This window comes from Rhinolophus sinicus, linkage group LG01 (genome assembly GCF_036562045.2).
Source record: "Rhinolophus sinicus isolate RSC01 linkage group LG01, ASM3656204v1, whole genome shotgun sequence".
NCBI lineage: Eukaryota > Metazoa > Chordata > Mammalia > Chiroptera > Rhinolophidae > Rhinolophus > Rhinolophus sinicus.
In genome coordinates, this window is record NC_133751.1 from 144,658,343 (window position 1) to 144,678,753 (window position 20,411).

At 45.0% G+C, this 20,411-nt stretch overlaps 1 protein-coding gene across 6 annotated transcripts; it reads right to left on the reverse strand.

Annotated features, from left to right (window-relative positions):
- Positions 1-932: 932 nt before the first annotated feature.
- Positions 933-19,266, reverse strand: NR4A2 (nuclear receptor subfamily 4 group A member 2). 6 transcript variants are annotated; one of them, XM_074336560.1, is made up of 9 exons: positions 8,993-9,383; positions 7,161-7,284; positions 5,814-6,679; positions 4,871-5,000; positions 4,313-4,476; positions 3,201-3,403; positions 2,806-2,822; positions 2,644-2,701; positions 2,281-2,501 (listed from the first exon to the last, which is right to left on the reverse strand). In XM_074336560.1, the coding sequence occupies exons 3-9, from the start codon at positions 6,675-6,677 to the stop codon at positions 2,414-2,416; spliced, it is 1,524 nt and encodes a 507-aa protein (XP_074192661.1). In that variant the 5' UTR covers positions 6,678-6,679; positions 7,161-7,284; positions 8,993-9,383; the 3' UTR covers positions 2,281-2,413. The 6 variants fall into 6 exon arrangements, 5 of the variants coding, with proteins under 5 accessions (XP_019582731.1, XP_074192646.1, XP_019582732.1 ...); XM_019727172.2 differs by lacking the exon at positions 8,993-9,383 and adding an exon at positions 18,820-19,266 and having other exon boundaries at positions 933-2,501; positions 2,644-2,822; XM_074336545.1 differs by having other exon boundaries at positions 933-2,501; positions 2,644-2,822; positions 4,388-4,476; positions 8,993-9,313.
- Positions 19,267-20,411: the final 1,145 nt, after the last annotated feature.

Here is a 20,411-nt window from a genome sequence, read left to right on the forward strand (position 1 = left end):
AATAACACTGTAAATTTCAGTGACGGGAGGCGGTCGGTAATTCACCAGGGTCAGCGAAGACACGGTCCCCATATTCCGCTCCCTGTGAATTCATAGCTGTTCTGAGGCGAAATTCACTGGACCTCCACCGCCCAAGCACCAGGGCGCTGCGCGCAGCTCAGACCTTAAGCGGTTTCTACAGCGTTATGTTACTTTCTTGCTAAAAGTTGGTGCTGGGTGGAATCCTAGCAGCTGTAGTATAACTTATTTATACCAGATCCAGGACCTGACAAATGGATATTTTACTGTTTATCTGAGGAACTTTTAAAGCAAAATATTATTCTAAAACTACAAATTGAACCTCATCACTATCCACCAAAGGAAGAAAAAAGTTGTAAGAAATGCGACTGAGTCCTGCTCCATACCAAAGAGCACCAACTCAAGGCCCAAAGGGCCTGAAAAGCTTGGGCCTTTCTTCAAGGCCCTTTACAACAGTATTAAATAGAGGAATTGGAAAATTCTGAGATTAAGTACAACACACTTCACAGTCCTGTTGACTTCCTGAGTCATAAAAAGGTGCTTCCTAAATATTAGGCAAGACAAAAAATTGACAGGACTTTGGACCTTGCAAAAGTTCAGAAGCTTTTAGTCTCCTGAATTTCTCTTCTGAAAGCAGCACATACTAGCAAAGTTAACAGAAAAGTCAAGATATTTTCAAATGATTATGATAAATATAGGTTGCTACACTGGAAAATTCTGGTTAAGAAAAAATATCGTACTGAATTCTCTGTAAATTAGTTCAATTCCCCAGTTCCTTTTGTCAAAATAGATCTAGGCTGTCAGTTTGAAATTCAGACGTTGAATGAGTGACTTTTCCCAAATCCATCTTCATCTCTGTCTATTGCTGTTTGGTCATCATTTTTTCCTGACCCAGAAAGAAGACAAAATTCTGTTTATTTACATAGTTTATTGTTGTAAACATTAAAATTGTCTTTCTCAAAGAAAGAATTTATCAGAAAAAAAAATCAGCGTCTCTAACTGTCATACACCATAGAAAAAAAGGCAGTGACTCATATCATGTGCCATACTGGAAATATACAAAGAAAAATACTACAGAATATGGCAATATTAAAATTCTTACTCAAACATAAAATAATATATTAACTGACAATTATAGACATTAAAAAAATTCAAAGTGCTCAGTAATTTCCAGGGAGTTATGTATATTATAAGCACTCTGGAAACAGTCAAAAGCTGCTGCATGCAAGTTTTGTTTAGCTTTAGACAACAAAATAATCAAGATATAAACTTTCTTTTATCAACATCAACGGTACATACAACACTTACAAACAAGGAATGTTGGACGGTGTTACAAACACTATGTGTCCCTTTTGTCAGGATTTTCTGATGTGTAATACTTGTGCCCACCTATATTACAATTGAGAAAATGTTTAAGCTCAGATAACTACCAATCTTTATAAAATCTAACAGACTACATAGTGTCTGAAATACTATTTATATAATATAGACATTACTGAAGTAGCAAGTGCCTATAACATTTTCAACCTAGAATCAACATGCTGGTCCCTTTATTGTGTAGTTATTATTATTACTTTTTTTTGCAAACACACTTATCTTTTAGAATTTGTAATATTTATTCATAAATAGGCACAAAATAATTTAAAAAGCCAAACTGCATTGGGTAAATTTACAAGCCTTTGCCTTCTTCAACTCATGCCACCCACGCAACATTTAGTTTTACTATATATTACAGCTTTCTTTACAGCAGAAAACTTTGAAGTCTTTTAAAGGGCAATACTTGTGGGTCCCTTACGATGTATGTGCGCGTGTTGTGTGTGTGTGTGTGTGTGTGTGTGTATTACATTTGTCTTAACTGCAACAACCAAACGTGGCCAAACATTTCCCATACATTAGGAATCTTTCTTCTGAATATTAAACTGATTTTTAAACTGATAATAAAAAGTTTATACCACTGTATTGTGTGTAGTCCGTGTTCTAAATCCAGGATCCCCCGAGCCAAAATGCCCTTTCAGGTTCTGCCTGCAGGTTAGGAAATAGCAACAGTTTTTTGTTTTGTTTTGTTTTGTTTTTCTTTAGGGATCAAGGGGCTAGGGGGTTTATCGAAGGGGTGGGGGCCAGCTAGAGCTCAGGCAGCTCAGGGGGATATCTCTGCCCTTGTGACTTGCCCCCTTTGGATAGTTTTAAGTTTCTTTCCAGTTCCTTTGAAGTGCATGGGAGGAGATCTTAGAAAGGTAAAGTGTCCAAAAAAAGTTTGTCAATTATTGCTGGCGGTGGTACCAAGTCTTCCAGTTTCAGGTAGAAAATGCGCTGTAGCCCCTGTGTGCAAAGGGTACGGAGTTCTGGGAGCTTCCCCAACAGTTTGGACAAATAGTTGGGGCGGTTCAACCCCCCATTATTGAAAGTCACGTGGTCTTTGAGACAATTTACAATCTTGTTTTGCAGTTCTTCCACTCTCTTGGGTTCCTTGAGCCCGTGTCTCTCTGCAGAAAACAATCAGAAACAAAAGAGGAATACAGAGGCAGTTAGCTAGCTGACAAGACCAACGAGGATCGATGGCAAGGGAAAACCGGGATAATCTTGCTGGGTAGTTCTGGAGAAGTGCCCTGCACCTGTGGTACTGACCTGTGACCATGGCCAGGGCAGCAATGCAGGAGAAGGCAGATATGTCGATGTTCATATTCTGCAAGTTGGAGGAGAATTCAACAATGGAATCAATCCATTCCCCAAAGCCACGAACGCATTGCAACCTGTGCAAGACCACCCCATTGCAAAAGATGAGTTTACCCTCCACTGGGTTGGACCTGCAATTAATACCAAAGAGAGAGAGGGAGAAAAAGAGAGAGAGAAAGCTAAACAACTAATTACTTGAAGAGCAATAAATGAGGGATTTAAGAGGCACCTAATTACCGAAGAGTTAATAAAATGTAGACCAGTGGACCTTGAATGGGTTTAATTTCATATCAAGAACGCCCCCTACCCCACCTCCATTCCATTCATCCAAGACTTCTGGGCTCACTCCTTCCCTTCTCTTCCTTTGGTCTACTCTCCTTTCCCTCCTTTTAACCTCTTTCATTTCCTATTCTGTTCTCTTCCTCCCCCCCCCTTTGTTTCCTTTTTTCTCTTTCTTTTCTTTTGTTGATTCCTCCTTTCCCAACCTCCCTGATTGCCTCTTCAGTTACCTGTATGCTAATCGCAGCACAAACAGTTCTAAGAAAGCCGATTCAAAAAGAAGGTCCTGGTCGGCTTTGGGCAGATCAGCGAAGCCGGGTATCTTCTCCGCCCAGCCCCTGATGATTTCCATGGAGCCAGTCAGAAGATCATAGAATTGTTGGATATGCTGGGTGTCATCTCCACTCATCTGATAGTCAGGGTTCGCCTGGAACTGGAATTTCATTTTTAAAAGCACTTAATGAGGTTCTCTAAAATATATAACCCGTGAAATTGCTAACCCCAATTCTAGTAGGGGAGCCAGGTTTTTATAACAATTAAATCTCTCTCTGACCAGTACGGAAATTAGATGTTCTGGGGCAATTAATTCAATTAGGGATGGTGCTATGAGGTCGCTGCTTTAAATATGTAAATTACCATTTCCATACAGACTAAATACAGTGTCATCCAGCCCTGGGAAATGTTCATTCTTATCTCCACAAAACAATTGACACGTTAGTATTCATGCCAGTCCCAGAGTGGGTCTCGAGCAGAGACGCCCTTTGCAAATCTTAATAAAATTGCAGTGACTTCTAGGTTTGCCTGACATACTTCCAATTAAAGCCCACACAGTTCTCACAGCTGGGGTAAAAGAGAACTCTACTTGATCCTCCACCCCACTGCCATTCCTCACACCCTCTCTCTTCCCCTTCCCAGACCCCCACGCAAGCCCCCACTCTGACAGTGCCAGACAGGATGAGGATTAAAGCGTCTCAGTGTAAGATTAGGGATAAAATCCAAGGGGGGCCTTTTGCACCACCTCTGGTTTGGGCATCAGAGGCATTAGTGTGTGAGTATGTGTGTGTGTGTGTGCGCAGTGGCAGTGGGAAGGGGGCTAGCAGGGATTTTGACCCCTGTGGCCTAATTTCTTCTCTTCCTTCCTCTGTCCTGTCTTCATGTCCATAACCCCCATCAACAGAGTTTGAGTGTCGGTCTGTCTCCTGTGTCTCTGCCCAGAGCAGTGAAACCACAGCCTTGCTTGTCTCCTTTATCCCTTGAGTCTGGGGGGTTACTGATGGGTGTGGGGAGGGGGTTCCTGCCCATCCGTCGGTTTGTCCACATGATATCCCCGCCAGCTTCTTACCCTGGAATAGTCCAGGCTGGTCATAGCCGGGTTGGAGTCGACATGGGCCCTGACGAGGGCACTGATCAGACTCACCGGGGGCGAGGGGGGAGAGGGCTCCTGTGGGCTCTTCGGTTTCGAGGGTAAACGACCTCTCCGGCCTTTTAAACTGTCCGTGCGAACCACTGCGAAGAAAGAGCCGGGTTAGCACCGCTTTTGCAAGCGGGACCCAGCTGCTACCGCAGCCCCTCCCCGGGGAAGGCCGCAGCCGCGGGGCGCCCGGCCCGGCGGCGCAGGGCCCCACTGCTTGTAAAACCTTTACTGTCGAGAAGCATAAAAAATGCGGGGTTGTTTTATGTCTTCTTTCAGATGGGTCGTATAGTTAAAGAGGAGAAGAGCCTGGCGGCTTTCTCTAGTGCTGGCTGGGCAAGCAGGCAGCTAGCTGCTGGGTCGTGGAGGCCGGACATGGATTGGGGGAACCGGGAAACCTCCGGCTCTGGTAGTGGAAAGTAGGGTTGGAGTAGAAACCGCGGTTTCACAGGGCACAGACTGAGGGGTCGGCTGCTTGCAGGAACCTACCTTCTTTGACCATCCCAACAGCCAGGCACTTCTGAAATCGGCAGTACTGACAGCGATTCCGGCGCCGCTTGTCCACTGGGCAGTTTTTATTTGCTAAACATACATATTTTGCGTTTTTTTGCACTGTGCGCTGCAAAAGGAGACAATAGAGGCCTAAAATTATTTTTCTCGTTAAAATCCAGCAACCCAGGGAATCCAGAGACAATTTCTAAAGGCTGAGGTCTACACTCCCTCCCCACAAACAAACACATACACACAACTCCTTTTATTTTTTTTTCCTTTTCCTCTTCCTTCTCTTTTTCTTTTTCCTCCCCCCCCCCCGCCTCCAACCCCAGGGCATTTTACAGAAGAAAATTGATAGCGTTAACATTTGAGCTAACCTTGCCGCTCCTTGCTGTGTTTTATATGCCAAGAGAAGGAGAAGGAAACGCTCAGTAAATACAAATCCGTGGGCATTCATATTATTTACATTCCTTGGAGACCTTCTCTATTTAAAATGATAAGATTATTCAATCAGGATGGCGAAATAAAGAGATCACTTAATTTGACCATAGGGAATTCTGTTCCACTTGGTTAGCTCAGACACGGTTCTCTGTCCTAACCAATTTCAATCTGAGCAGAGAAGACAGCTCCGAGCACATGCAAATGACCCTTTTCCAACTCCCGCTGCAGCAACTTGGGGCGGAGGCCTGCCGGGTCGGCTACGTGCGGGGGATGCGACCCCGAGTTTCCCAGTCTTCCTACTTCCCTTTATCAGGCACCCGGATGCCCCCGCCTCAGCCCGTGGGTGGCTGCAGGGCAAACTGTGCGGACCCCGGGAGTTGGACACGCGGGAACCAGCTGGGGCTGGACTGTTTGGACCCAGGCAGAGCGCGCTCGCTGAGGCTCCGGACACTAGGGGGCCCCTACCTGTCTCCTCTGCTTCTGTCCTGTCCTTGCTCACCTTAAAGAAACCTTTGCAGCCCTCACAGGTGCGCACGCCGTAGTGCTGGCAGGCCGCGTTGTCGCCGCACACGGCGCATAGCCCCTCGTTAGAGGGAGAGCCCCGCGACGGCGGTGAGGGCACCTGCGTGTCGAGCAGCTGCGACGCGTGGCCGATCTGCAGGCCAGGGAAGCCCATGGACGCGGGCTTTCGGATGGGGTTGGGCACAGCGAAGGTCTGCCCGTCCACCACGTGGTGGCTACCCGCCGGCTCCGGGTTCATGGGAACATGCAGGGGCCCGTCGAAGCGCATCTGGCAGCTAGACACCGGGGTGCCAGGGGGCGACTGCTTAAAGGAGAAGAGGGAGAGGCGGGAGACCGGCGTTTTCCTCTGCTCGATCATGTGCGTAGTGGCCACGTAGTTCTGGTGGAAGTTGTGGAGGGAGCCTGGGTCGTCCCACATGGGGCCGTGCTGCACCTGGAAGCCCGGGGTAGTGGGCGTCGGGGGCGAGGAGGGCTTGTAGTAAACCGACCCGGAGTGCGGCATCATCTCCTCGGACTGGGGGGGCAGGTGGCTGTGTTGCTGGTAGTTGTGCATCTGAATGTCTTCTACCTTAATGGAGGACTGCTGTCCGGACAGGGGCATTTGGTACAAGCAAGGTGGCTTGACGTCGTAGCCTGTGCTGTAGTTGTCCATAAAGGTACTGAAGCTGGGGAGAGAAGTGGTGGCAGTGATTTCAGTGTTGGTGAGGTCCATGCTAAACTTGACAAACTCTGGAGTTAAGAAATCGGAGCTGTATTCTCCCGAAGAGTGGTAACTGTAGTTCTGAGAAGCGGGGCTGGCTCCTTGAGGCGAGGACCCATACTGCGCCTGAACACAAGGCATGGCTGGAAATGAAACAGGGTAATATACACTCAGCCTGGTCAACTGAACACTTTCTCCCGGGCTCGGGCACACCTGGAGCTACACCAGCAGCTTGCGGCGATCAGAGAGCGTGTAGGGGCGCGAGAGGAAGGGTGGCGAGCGAATGCTGCGGAGCAAAACAGTGCAGGGCATCGAAAGGCTGATCAAATAAAGACCCAGAGCTAGAAAACTACTGAGGGTCTCCATTCCCGCATATTTCCAAATGCCTCCCCCTCCCCCCTTTTATGGACAATCCCGCTAAAATGAACCTTTCGTCTGAAGCACGGGTTCAGCAAGCTCATTCTAGAAATGAAGTTGAATTGCCCAACGAGAAAGTTGTTCCAAAAGGCGATGGGTCGGGGAAAACCTTAAGTTACAGGGTTTGCTGAGGAAGATCGTGTAGCCCTGTGTCTTGATACTTAGGGAACTCCCGGGAGGGAAAGAAAGAAATCAAGTTGCACTAACCTTCAGCCGAGTTACTGGCGTTTTCGAGGAAATTAAAGGTGGACAGTGTCGTAATTCAATGAAGGGCAAAGTTTCCAAGATTTTTAGAAAAGCAGTGGGAACTCCAGCCTGTCAGATCTCCTCCCTGAAATACAGACACAGAAAGCTTCAGGGTGATTTTCCGGACAGATTCCGCCAGGCATCTGTGGACTCACCAGGCAGGCCCTTCTATGCCTTCTGTGATTGTTTCATTGGAAATTTGTGTGCAGCCTTCACCAAACTTGGCAGTAGAAATGAATGTGTAAAAGAGGTGGCGGGAAACAACAGAAAATGCCACCCATTGCCCTATGTAAATCTTTCAGAGAGAGAATTCTGAAGGAGCAAAGGTATTCCATGTACTTACTTAATACTTATGATGTAATAAATTAGCCCCTTTGCTAGGGTGTATGGGGGTGGTGGAAGAGGAAGGTCTTTTCCATTTTAGTTTAATTCAGACCCGAATAAGAAGAAACTAGAGTTTAATAAAATATAGCATTGGAACCTTCTCAATTTCTTTTTCTTTGGTGAACTTGGTTTTTCTTTGGGGAGAAGGGAAGAAAGTAGAAGTCAAGAATATAAAATTTCCCCCTCCACACGAGTTCCAAAATGTTAGCAAGGCCTAGGCAGCCCCAAAGGCAATCTGAATGGAAGCGGCTGGCTTTCCTAAGTACTTTTGACAGGACACTAGGATTAGGGATACAGGTGAACTGGCATTCACTTCTCCAGGAAACTTATCTTTCAACATCTTTAATAGCCAAGGGGTGGGAACACAGGACCCTACTTTTCCAGGAGCATCTTAGGTCAATTGCAGAGGGTGGGCAATGCTACTTATCTAGTGTTGGCACCAAAGTTAGAAGCGCTTCCAACCATAGCAAGCTGAACACCTTCCCTGTACAGCCTTCCACAGTCTGCCTACTTGCTGGAACAAGGCATTCTTGTATCCTAGTCATTTTCAGATGTTCGCACTTGGAAGGCATTCTAAAGCATAGACAATCTTACTACTAGTGAAAAAGAAAGCCAAACATCCACTCCTTCTGTTCTCCTTATGCCCCCTCCAGAATCTTTCTTCATGGGGGAGGGAGGTTAACCAGAAAAAGTATTAAGAAAGAAGACTCTTGACCGCGCCCCTCCCCCCCTCCCCCAGCCCTTGAGAGATATGCCTGTGATAGATATTAACCCCCTGGTAACTTCACAGCTTCATAACTGTAGTCTTTACATATTCTCTGTTTCTCTCCGACATATTCACATACACAAGCGCGGCATAAGTCAAAACCAGAAATTTCAGGCAACTTAGTAACAGGACACCCTACGCCCCGCTCCCCCCTTACTCAACAATAGCCAGGAAACGCTGGCACGCTGGCCAGTCGTGGTGACACCGTTCCCAAGCAACACGTAAAGTGAAGAACTTTCTCTCTCCCTCTTACTTTGTGGGCAGCGTTCAGGCCCCTCTTACACACAGGACTTGGAGTCCTTGTATCCAAAGGCCACAATCAATTCCGCACTAAGAGCAAACTTTGCGCACATTTCCGCGGGCAGGTCCGCAGCTCACCGAACTATGCAAGTCTCCTTTCCACGTCCACCAATGAGGAGCGTGGAAGCCTATGTTGGGAGCCAACTCTCCGCTAGAGCCACAGCTGGGATACGGACAAATGCCCTCCGTAGCTGCGAGCACCTACTCCCCATTCTCCGGCCCCACTCGCGCTCCGCGCCCCTGGCGCCCACTTCCAGAGAACGTGTACCACACATATGGAAAGAAGAGACGTGCAAAACAAGGATAAAAAAAGAACGCGAGCTGCACAGGCTGCACTACTCACTTAGGAGTTCACCGCGTCTCTCTTCATTCATTCAACTCCGCCGAAGTGTAGTTCCCTCTGGGAGTCCGGGTGCAGGGTCGGGGAGGGGTGGGCGAGAGGGGCGAAGGGACCCGAGACGCCGAGAGCTGGGAGGGAGCAGGGGAAGGCGGCCAGCTGGGCTGGCGTGCGGGACCGCGGAGCCTTGCGCTAGCCGCCGGGAGGACTGGCCCTGGCCGCCAATGTGCCTTTGTTTATGTGGCTCGCACTGCTGCTGCCAACATGCACCTAAAGTCTCCGCGCGTCAGCGCGCGTCAGCAGCCTGTCGCCCAATCGCCGCGCCGCGGCTCTCCCCAGACTCCTGGCCAGCGCTCGCTTTGGTATATTTCCGACCTGACGTCACGAGCAGGGCCGATTTTAAGGTGGGAACCGCTCTGGGTTCACCTTGGTAGCTAGCTTGGTTTTTCTTTTTCTTTTCTCTCTCTTTTTTTTTTCCGAAAGAGGTGTGACCTCTCCACTCAGGTCCGCGCAGCCCACAGAGGCGCATCATCTCACCCACCTCCCGAAACCCGTGCGCCACCTTTGCCGCCCCGCCGCTCACACGTGGGGGAGGGTGCAACAAAAGCCGGGCGGAAGGGAAGCCTGGCGTGAGCCAGGTAACCAGCACCTGGAATCGCATGGGATGGGGTACGCCTGGCAGCGCCCTAACCTCACCCACCCACAATCGTCACCACCATTAGTGGAATCGCGTACACATGTCCGATGACACGAGACACTCAGAGGGCTCAGGCAATTGGGGTGGGATTTCCCTAGCCCGGTGCATCTCCCTCTTCTCCCTTTTCCTGTCCCTGGCCGCCTTCTCATCTGGTCTCTCTCTCTCTCTCTCTCTCTCTCTCTCTCTCTCTCTCTCTCTCTCTCTCACACACACACACACACAAGGTGGAAGGGACTAGGTAGGGGCTATTTCTGTTCCTTTCTTTCCTTTCATTGCCCACGTGAGAATGAGGACAAGTGCGTGGGAAAAAGAGTAGAGGGGAAGGGAGGCGGTAGGCAGTGATCCAGCACTTCAAGGACCCCAAAAGTCAGAGTGAGGCGTCGTCCACTTTCAATTTTGCACACAATGCAGCTGAGCAGCGGGCAACAGGTGCGCCTTCTGCAGAAAGATGCTCCAATCTCACCTTTTGCCAACTCTAATACTTTAGACACTCCTCGGTGCCCTCCAACTCCAACCCTTCCACAAGTTTAAGGTAAATAAATCGACCCTCCTCTAAAGCACCAGGGCTCTCACGGTTTCCACCTGAGAGCCAAAAGGGAAAGACAAAACATGGGAAGAGAGGGTAGAGTAGCTCCGCTAAGCCCTCCCAGTAGAGGGTCCTTGGCAGGCTGTGGGAGCGTGTCGCACCCCCACAGCCCTCCGAGTCGCCGCCAACTCCGTTTAGCAAGTCAATCCACCCGCCACGCTGAGGGCGCAAGACGCTCTCTAGCAAAGAAAACGACGCTTCTCCCAGGAGCGAACCCCCTTGCGGGTCCCTCGGCCGTAGCTGGGCGGGCCTTTGAGGGCTTCTCCCGCGGGGCTGAAAGAGGCAGGGATGAGGGGAGGGAGGGTTCGGGGGCGTCTTCCCTCTCTGCAGGCACGGTTCCAGCCGCCCCGCCTCCCTCGTCGGGGCTCGTTTCCAAGCTGCTGGGGCGCTTTTGTAACTCCCCTCCCCCATCCTGGTATTCCTGGTATGGGCCGAAAGCGCCATGGAACTATCCGCGCTGCTGAGCTGCTCAGCTCTAATCTGCACCTCCGCCTTTGCGGGTTCTCCGCCGCCTCCTGTTCCCCTGAGGCTGGAGAAGCTTAGCCATTAGGTGCCCTGCGACCGCCCTGGGAAGCCGCAAGCTCTTCTGCACAGCAATTTCGGGAAAACCTACGTGACCACCTTAAGTTTCCCCCAGATGTTGCGACTGCCGCTACTGCTACCACCGCCGCCGCGGCTCAGCGGTGCCCTAGCGGGCGCGAGAAAAAATTAGACCAGGAAGTGTGTGTGTGTGTGTGTGTGTGTGTGTGTGTCGCGGGTGAGGCAGTGTGAGTAGGGAGGTTAGGGGAGGAAGGCGAAGAATAGCTTATTAGCATGAGCTCGGTAGCGTCAGAGACCCGTGGGCAGAAGCGATTCCACGCGAACGAAAGGGAAAAAGTGAGAGTTTGGAGAGCAGGGGAGAAGGAAAGGGGTGGGGGTGGCGGTGACGCAGGGGCGCAGGCATTGACGCACCCGCTCGGCTGGGCCCAAAATAGAAGCAGCTCTAGCTCGGTGGCGCCCTCCCGGGTTCCCTTCCCCTTCCGCCAGGGAGCAAGCGGGCCACGGCCAGGGGAAGCTTTCCTTGATCCCAGCGGAGGGTCAGGCTCCCGGTAGCTATTTTCAGGCAAACTCAAGCGCAGCCACGCTGGGGTGGCAGTTATTATTTTTTAATATATTCCTAGGAAAGCGGAGGCCAGGAGAACTTTAAGGTTGTGACTGTTACCCTCTATACACAAATAGGCACCATCTAAGTAGATACATTTCCTCCTCATTGCCCCCTCCCTTAATGCTATTAGAAAAACAAACAACAAAAAAGCACTTGGCTTTTAGCGTGGGTTGAGTCTGGGGACAACTTGAGAATTTTCTCCGAGAGTGGAAAAGTGTTCTGGAGTTCTTAAAATGAGCTCCAAGGAAGACATACTGTGATGTCTGTGATACTCTGTAACAGCAACCTGTCGAGAAACTGGTTTCTTGATAACAGAGCCTTTGCTCAAGTCTTAATGCACTCAAGATGGAGAAGCAGTTTCCACAGCAGCTTATTATAATAATTATTTTTAACTGGGAATGAAGTGATTAAATATAACATTAAAATAAGAGAAAAGGTGAACTTTTTCCTTCTATCCTACAATCCGTAAAAGAGTTCTCTGTTCTCTTCCAAGTCCTATTCTAGTTCCTAGGAAGAGTTACTTCTTAGGAAGACACACCGGATGCAAGACTAAAAAACTCACTTAAACCAATTATTGGATAAGCTACTTCTTAGGTTGGCGTTTTTGGTAGGACTCGGGTGTGCTCGAGGTGATAAGGATCTAGCACAGGAATCAGAAACTGTAAAGACGGACCTCGCCAAAACTACATAGTCTTGTTTCCCCACCAGATTCTGATGGAACGAAGTTTCAGTAGAACCGCCCATGTCTGTAATTGATAGATCCTGTCAGTAGGGGGCCCGACTCCACAACGTTCCGGAGGATCACACACACACACCCAGCTATGGGAGGATCACACACACACACACACACCCAGCTATTTACTACTTAGGCCAAGCCAGAGGAGAGCATGATGCAGGCCCAAATATTCATATTGTGGTGGAATTCATAAATAACTACAAATCTTTGATTCTCTTCTTTTTTTTCTGGGAAATGGAAACAGTTTAATACACAGAATCAGGTTCACAATAGATTTTCTTTATTTCCTCCTGCTCATGTTTCACTTACTGTTAGGTCACAGGGGAAAAAAATCAAAATGGTAATAAAATCTCTCATTTTATCACCAAGCAGTTCAAACTGGCATACAGTTTGGAAAAATGAAAGCATGTTTTAAACTCCTATGATTACATGTTTAAATAAATTATAGTTTAGAAGAGGATTCCTGTGGGTGTATTTGCTAGTACATAAGAGAATGCTTTTGTGCATAGACATTTAATTACACACATAATGGAATCAAAATGTAGAATTGAACAACCTTTTAGAAAATGTTAAAATGATGCTTTAGGCTAAAAGAAACTGAAATTCTGTATTTATATGACTGCAAGCCTTCAAGATTCTTGAACATAAATAGATTCCTGAATATAAACTATTTTATAACTCAATTAAAATGACAATAATGTTTTTGGAGGACCCAGAATCTAATTTTAAATTACTGCCATGTATGAATGTGTAAAGTTACCCCAAAATGATGGTTTATTTCCTTAATAATTTAAAATAAATGAGAGTAAAAATTCACCCTATCTGTAAGTAGCTCCTTTTTTTGAAACCAACTAAAATAAATTTAAAATTATTATTACTGTCAATATATACTACTATTACATAACCTCAGAAAAGCATTTAGGAAAGTAATGCTACTATATTATCTTTTATCATAGTAACCAATATTAAGCAGAACATATTGGCACATGTATGGAAAAATATTTTTATAAAAAAATCAATATAATGAATACATACACTCACATATAAAGCAAAGCATTTTATTTTGCACGTCTAGGCAGATTATACTTAATAAAATTGAGCTTTTGGTATAATTTAAAAAGCAAACATGGATGTAATCCCATAGGATTTTCTACCTTAATGCATGGAAAAGGGGCCTTCAGGGAGTTATTTCACTAGTCTCCCAAAATGAACTCAGAGTAGCCCTTAGAATTCAGATATAGTGAATATACAGTACATACATGTTATGAAGTAAGAGGCAAGGTAACTTTAGGACATTCCAAAATAAAATTACTTAATAGAACCTATTTTAACATAAAAATGAGATATATGTTTTAAGTTACATTTGGACAAACTGACACTGATGGCATTCGTTGCCATTTGGCAGGAAGTTTTACTTTAGTCATAGAAGAAAAACATTTTTACTCTGAAAAAACTCAGTTTCTGAAAATACAAAATCCTTTTTCTATATTGAGGGTTTTGGGTTTTTTGCTTTTGCCATTTCATTTGCATTAACAAAAAATTAACTAACCAATAATTTGTTCTGTTCTTATAGGATGTTTAGAGAACAAGTTAATTGCTAAGCTGATATTCACATTTTGGGTAGTTGTGGCTTTTATTTATCTCATTTTTCACCAAAAAACCACTTAATGCAAAGACTTTAAAAATTCTTTCTTCCTTCTAATCAGAACTCAGTTCTAGAAATGTGTAAAGATGTGCAGAAGAAAGCTGGACTTTTTCTCTAGAAGCATCTACTTGTAAATTAAAATTATAAAACCGAACATATGGTAAAACCTCATGCCACTCAAAAAGTATTTTGCATAATAAAAATTTTTCACTTTTTTCTCTACTGCTTGACTATCAGAAACCATCTCTTACATACTTGCTTTTAAATTAAGCACTTAATATTTTCTTTTTTATTGTGGCAAAATACACATAACATAAAATTTAACCATCTTAACCATTTTTAAGTGTACAGTTCAGTGGTGTTAAATACATTCACACTGTTGTGCACCGATCACCACTATCCATCTCCAGAACTCTCATCTTACAAGATTGAAACTCTATAGCCATTAAACAATAACTCTCCATTTTGCACCCTTCTCAGACCCTGGCAATTACCAGTATTTTCTTCTGTAACAATTAATTTTGATTAAGCAAGTTTTGGGTTTAGATTTCATTGCTACTTTCAATAAACATGGGAGTCATTACAATGTATGAAGTCCTAAAAGGCATTTTAAAAATTGTGAAAAATAAGTTGCTATATGCTAAAAAAAAATATCTGGGACACTTGAAATTTTAAAAATAGCTATTAACATTAGTAACCATTACAGTGTTATATAGCATTTTCTTTAAGTAGATAAAACAACATACACTTTGCAACAGTTTTTATGTCTGTATCTTAGCTGGCTAGTTGTTGTTTTATTTTTAATGATAAAATAACTACTTTATGATTCTTTCCTCAAACAAACTGGTGGATAGGAACTTCTCAGTTTAATAAAAAATAAAGATATGATATTGATATATTACAACAAAGACATATATGCCTGTTTTCTCATCATAATTCTGTAATTATCAAGCCTACAATTTTAACACTACAAAAGTAACTTATAGCAAGGACCCTTGTGGTGATAAGTAATAAATCTAATTACCATTTCCTTTGAATAGATGTAATACAAATTTCATTGCTCTCTTAAAAGTTCTAAAGTTAACAGCATAAACTTGAAGTTGAGTAATTAAGTAATCCTTATATAGACACTTATTAAAGTATTTATACATATTATCTTAAATCTACATCTATCATTTTGCCAATTAAAATTAGGACTTTAATTGCAATTAAGTAATTTAATTGCCAATTGAACAGCAAAATTGCTAAGTGACTAATTTTAATGCCTATTTTAATTACCAATCATGACTGGGGAGGGAGCTAATCAAGTTACATCAAGCAGTACCAGAGTAATGATGTGAAGAAAAAAAAAATGTAGAACAAACATTCAAGGCTACATGCTTTAAAAAAAGAAGCATAAATTAAATAAATGCAAACACAATCTTATAAATGTATAAAAATACTGTATTTCAATATCTGAATACAGAACATGAAAGAGAGAACAAGGTTAATTAAAGAAGTCCCTGTCAATCTTCAAAGTAAGGAAAACAAGGTCAAATTTGTATGTGGTATTTACATGGCACTCACACTAACCAAGATAAAAACAAAACTGCATATAGCTGAGAAGAAAAGACTGTTTCCTGCTTGACTAGTTAAATATTTACAGATTGACAGTTTTAAAAAAAATTCTTTAAAAAATGAAATGCTATAAAAGAGAGAAATAAGTTTGCAATGCAGCAATGTGGGGTTTAAATCTGAAAAGCAAACAGGGCCAGTGCAGTGGGACTATACACTCTTTTCCTGCTGGCTGTCCTCCCCACACCCTTTAATTTAAATGAAGAGTTCTATTAAAGGCCTAATGCCTATCCATAACTTGTCCCATGTCACCTTGAGAAATGCAGAAATCTGCCCTATTTTAAATGTTTTAAAATATTCATGAGTAAAAACCATAAGAAAGCAACTAAGGTTATATCACAATTCAAATTACTTAGAGCATGGGGGATATACCTTGTCCTAATAGTATTTCTTCATTTTTCAGTTAAAACAAACATGCCAGCTAAAGGCAGTAAACCACCAGCAGGCAACCAGAAATACTAGTGAAAATCTTTTTGGCCAATACAAACACATTTTCAAAAGTTTTCATATCCAAACTAATTCTCAGATTAGCAACATGGAAGGGCAATATTGAAAGAGAGAGGTGGAGTTGAAAATTCAAAAAAATAGAAAGCGATTCCCTGATAGACAATAACAATGCTAATATTTTCCAGCTATGGGGATCGCCTTGCAGACAGTCACCTCATTTAGAGTAACAATAGAAATCCATCAAATCTTCATACAAAATAAAAGCCAAGATGCAAGGTACGTATCTTGGTTTTGTTACTGTATATGTACACCAAAAATACACATAGTTTATGTCTACAAAAGGGCCGGAAATTATTCATAAAGTAAATGTAATGTTATAACTTGAGAAAAAGCAAATAGTGCTGGTTAGGATTTTATTTACTAATGGACTTGAATTCTGAAATGAAGCACAGCAGGACTTTCGGCCTGGCTTTTGAAGGAGGAACACATTAACAATCATAAGGCCTAACAAAAGGCTGTAATATCTGCTCATGACAATAACAGCTTTATAAGGTGAGTTCTGTGTGGCTGGTTGGAGCACACAGTCACTGTCTATTCAGAAGTCATGGAGATGGAGTCATTATTGAGAAGATCACTACTGATCAAGGCTAAAATTCATTGAGTGCTGATGTTACAGAGAGAAATAAAATCTCAGCCATTGAAAGATTACCAAAAATAGCCCCCAGAAAAGGTTGCCATAACTCGGATATATCTTAATTTGTTCTGTATAAGATTTTCAGCTATACACAAAAGATCTTATATTATTTGATAATAATTATCAAAATTATTGCTCAAGCACTATTAGGTTGGTGCAAAGGAAATTGCGGTTTAAAAGGTTAAAAATAATTGCAAATACCGCAATTACTTTTGCACCAACCTACTAAATTACCAACCATTACAAAAGGAGAAACATCTTGTAATTTCAAAATGATTCTGAAAGGACATGACAAACTTTCAAAATGTTAACTTTCTGAAGCTTGATATGACTGAGAATATATACTTTTTCAGACGGTTTATGTCTATTTTGTGTATTTTGCTAGTGTATCAGTTCACATGAATTAATCTGGTTTACATATTGTTGGAAGCACAATCTTTTAAAAGTTACCATGTCTATAGCTTTCGGATATCCCATAATGGGTAAAAGTAAAAAATGTTGCAGTGGGTTATTTTACTTTTTTTACCCTTAAGTTTCATGTTTTTCAGTGTTGCCTCTGCATTAGTGAAGGGAAAAGGGAGTATACAGTAAAAGACACCATGTCTATAATCTGAAATTAGACAATAAATTAAACATATTGTTAATCACCAGGATATTTAAAAATAAGACCTGTGAAATATTACAGAATCATTTCACTAGGCTCTAAACAATGACCTCAGTATGCTGTCACAGACATGGGGGGAGGAGTAGTGGTGGTGGAAAAAAATGACCAGTACCACCACATACATGATTCAAGTTGAAGTAGACACACTGCATGTGGGGGTGTGTGTACAGAAAAGGGTTTGCTGAGGAGATCCTCCTCATATTTCCTATTTCTAAGCACTGTTTTCTGTAAGTTACTTTCCAAAGTTTGAGAATGAGGTTTTGTTTTAAACATAATTTCAAATAGTTTCATGAAATGGATTTAGGAGTTATATTGAAAGGACCCGCAGAATACCTATTTTTCCTAGGAGTCCTTTAATTTTCTGGGTTCCAAAAGTATGGTGCTCCTAAAAATTGCTAACTCTTAAGTAACTAACTCTGGGAATCATATTTTCCATGTCTTCACACCCTCATAGATTACTAGTTGGTGGTCTGATGGGCCATTTCCAAGACAACAGTTTTGCTAAACTTTATAAACTTTGTATCATCCAGAGGTGGGAGGGGGAAAGGCAATACAGAAACAGATTTCACACCAGAATGATTTGACAGATCCCCTCAAACTACAAATAGATGTAGAATTTGAAATGTGGCTCTGTAGCTCAATTTATATCACAGAAACTGTGAGATGCTATCTTCATGTTGTTACAACGTATCAGGTCAAGGGATATAAATTGTACCAGGTAATTCATTTTGCCGTTCAGAGAGCCATTAAGTTCCTCCCAGAATATATGTGATTGATATCCCTGGAGGTGAAAGGCTAAAAGAACCATATGGCAACATGTTGCATTCCGTATGCTATCTGCCCATCCGTGCTTAAGCTGCCATTAGCAACATCTGTACTTTACGGAAATCCAGCTGCGCCGACGCCGGCTGACGGAATTGTACTTGGGAGGGAAATCTAGTTTAGCGCCATTAACTTGAGACTTAGAGTCTATCTACCAGGACGGATGGAAGCTTTCACAATTAGACGAGACGACACAAATGCTTTATTAAACTTTAATTTTGAACTCCCAATTAGCGAAACTGCGTTACAAATCGATTGCAATTTCCTAGAAGGCAGAGCAAGTTCTCTGCCTGCCTGCCACGTGCGAGAAGCTCCAGAGTAAGCTTTCCCAGCTCCCGGCAGCTGAAAGGGGAGGGTTCAGAGCTGGTCGCCGCATCCCAGGATGTCCCTAAAATCCTTGCCAGCCCCTCCTTCCGCAGTACGGGGGCGTAAAAGAACAAATCCCGCAGTGGGGGTGGGGGGGCGAGAGGGAAGGACTCCAAAGTCCCAGGCTACCGGTGGGAGGCAATGGGTGAGAGTGGGTGGGGGAGGGGCGGCTGGAGGCTGCGGGGGGTTGGGATGTTCTCTAGCATGTTGGCCTTTCGGGAGGAGCCTCATCTAGTCACGCAGAAGTTTCTCTTTCGCTCTTCGCGCTACACACCCACATTGGCTTCCTGCGCTGAGGCCAGAAGGACGAAGGAGTTCGGCGATAGGAGTCCCGGAAGGATTGTTGGGCGTTCACACCCACCCCAGCTACCCTCCCCCACTCCAAACAAAGCCCCGTTCTGGGTCCAGGATACGTTACCTGCCCGGCGCTCCCGGCCCCTCGGTCACCGCATCCCCCGCTGGGCGCGCCTTGTGTGGATCCCGCTCCCCGGGACGCAAAAAGTGGTTGCCCCCGGCTGGTTAACCCCCCTCACTCACCGTGTTAGTGGGGAATGGGGGAAACGGGGTAAGTGCAAGCGGAGGCTGGGACAAAGGGAACTTACTGATAAAATAAAAAATAAATGAATAAATAAGAGCAGCTGGCGGGGTTCAGTCCCGGCCTGGGGCAGAAAAGGCAGGTCACCTTTCGGGGGGTCGCAGGCGGGAGGGAGGGGTGTCGGGGAGCGGCCACCAGCCCCCCTCCCCCAGCCCCCAGCGGCGGCGGCAGCTGCACACACAGGAGCCCATTGTCGAGGGAGCCCAGCGCGCAGTCCCGTGGACTCGGCCCCGCGGCCAAGCGCGTCAGCGGCCCCGTCAGCCCGGCCGGGCTCCGTGACGCGCGCGCAGCCCTCTCTATAAATAACCCGCCGCCGGGAGGCTCGGGCTGCTTTCCAGTGACGCCGGGGGCGAGGCGCGGGAGGAGGAGGGCGAAGGAAACAATAAAACCGCCGGCCGACCTCCCCAGCCTCCCTCCGCCCTCCTGCGGCCTCCCCCCAGCCTCCCCGCCGGGCTCCCCAGGCCCCGCACGGAGAAGTCGCTCGCGAGCGGGAAAGACCGAGCCGAGCCAGCGTCCTCCCATCCCGGTGGGACAACCGAGGGTCGGGACTTAACGAGGATTACTTCCTCGCGGGGGAACGGGAGGCAGGAGGGAACTTGGCCACGAGTTAAGAAAAGGGGTCGAAGTACTTACTCCCAGATTGATTTAGAACACTTGAAGCTTTTTCTCTGCTCTCCCACACGCATTCTAGTACGGATAGGCTGTGTGTGTGTGTGGGGGGGGTGGGGGGGGTAGTAAATCCTCGATTCAAAACAACAAAAAACTTGCATCCTAAATGTCCTGATCTAGCATATTTTAAAGTATATCCGTGTGTTTGCATCTCATGGGGTGCCTCCTACATCGCGTTCTATATCTGGACCATATCCTTTCTTTCCTCAAACTCCACTTGAATTATTTATCTAGGTTTTTGTGGGGCCAGGCCCACGTTACCCTGTTAATTTGGGGAGTTTTCTAAAGGGTGCCCAGTAGAAGCAGCGTGGGCATGCATTCCAGGACTCATGCTCTCTGTCCCAGAGCATTTTGCATGTCTTTTTGGTCTTGAACATAGCATAGGCCTTGAACATAGAACATTTGAATTTTCCAAAGATCTATAATCTTTCAACGTTCTGGAATTTCATCAAAGCTGACACTTAAAGGGGGCTTTCTCTATAGGTAAAATTTGGGGGAGAATTTCTGTTCTAGCTTCCATACTTAGGCAGCTCTATCCCACACCCTGACACTTTTGCCTATTAAGGTGCCCATATACAACTGGAGGTAGTCTATTTTCTTGGGACTATCAGTTAATGGACTAGTAAGACAATATCTCCTGATGAGCAAAATGTCTCAGACAGATGAACTCCAAATTTTCTAGGATGCTGATATATAATTGCAAGCAAAATTTTGAAGTGAGCTGGCATGGATAGAGTTAAAAGGAT

Excerpts from the sequence above, each read along its gene's own strand:
- NR4A2 (XM_019727172.2), bottom strand. The coding sequence starts at position 6,677 with ATGCCTTGTGTTCAGGCGCAGTATGGGTCCTCGCCTCAAGGAGCCAGC. Across the intron at positions 5,001-5,813 it reads GCTGCAAAGGTTTCTTTAAG|CGCACAGTGCAAAAAAACGC; the intron begins GTGAGCAAGGAC and ends CTCCTTTTGCAG. Across the intron at positions 3,404-4,312 it reads CCAGCCTGGACTATTCCAGG|TTCCAGGCGAACCCTGACTA; the intron begins GTAAGAAGCTGG and ends ATGAAATTCCAG.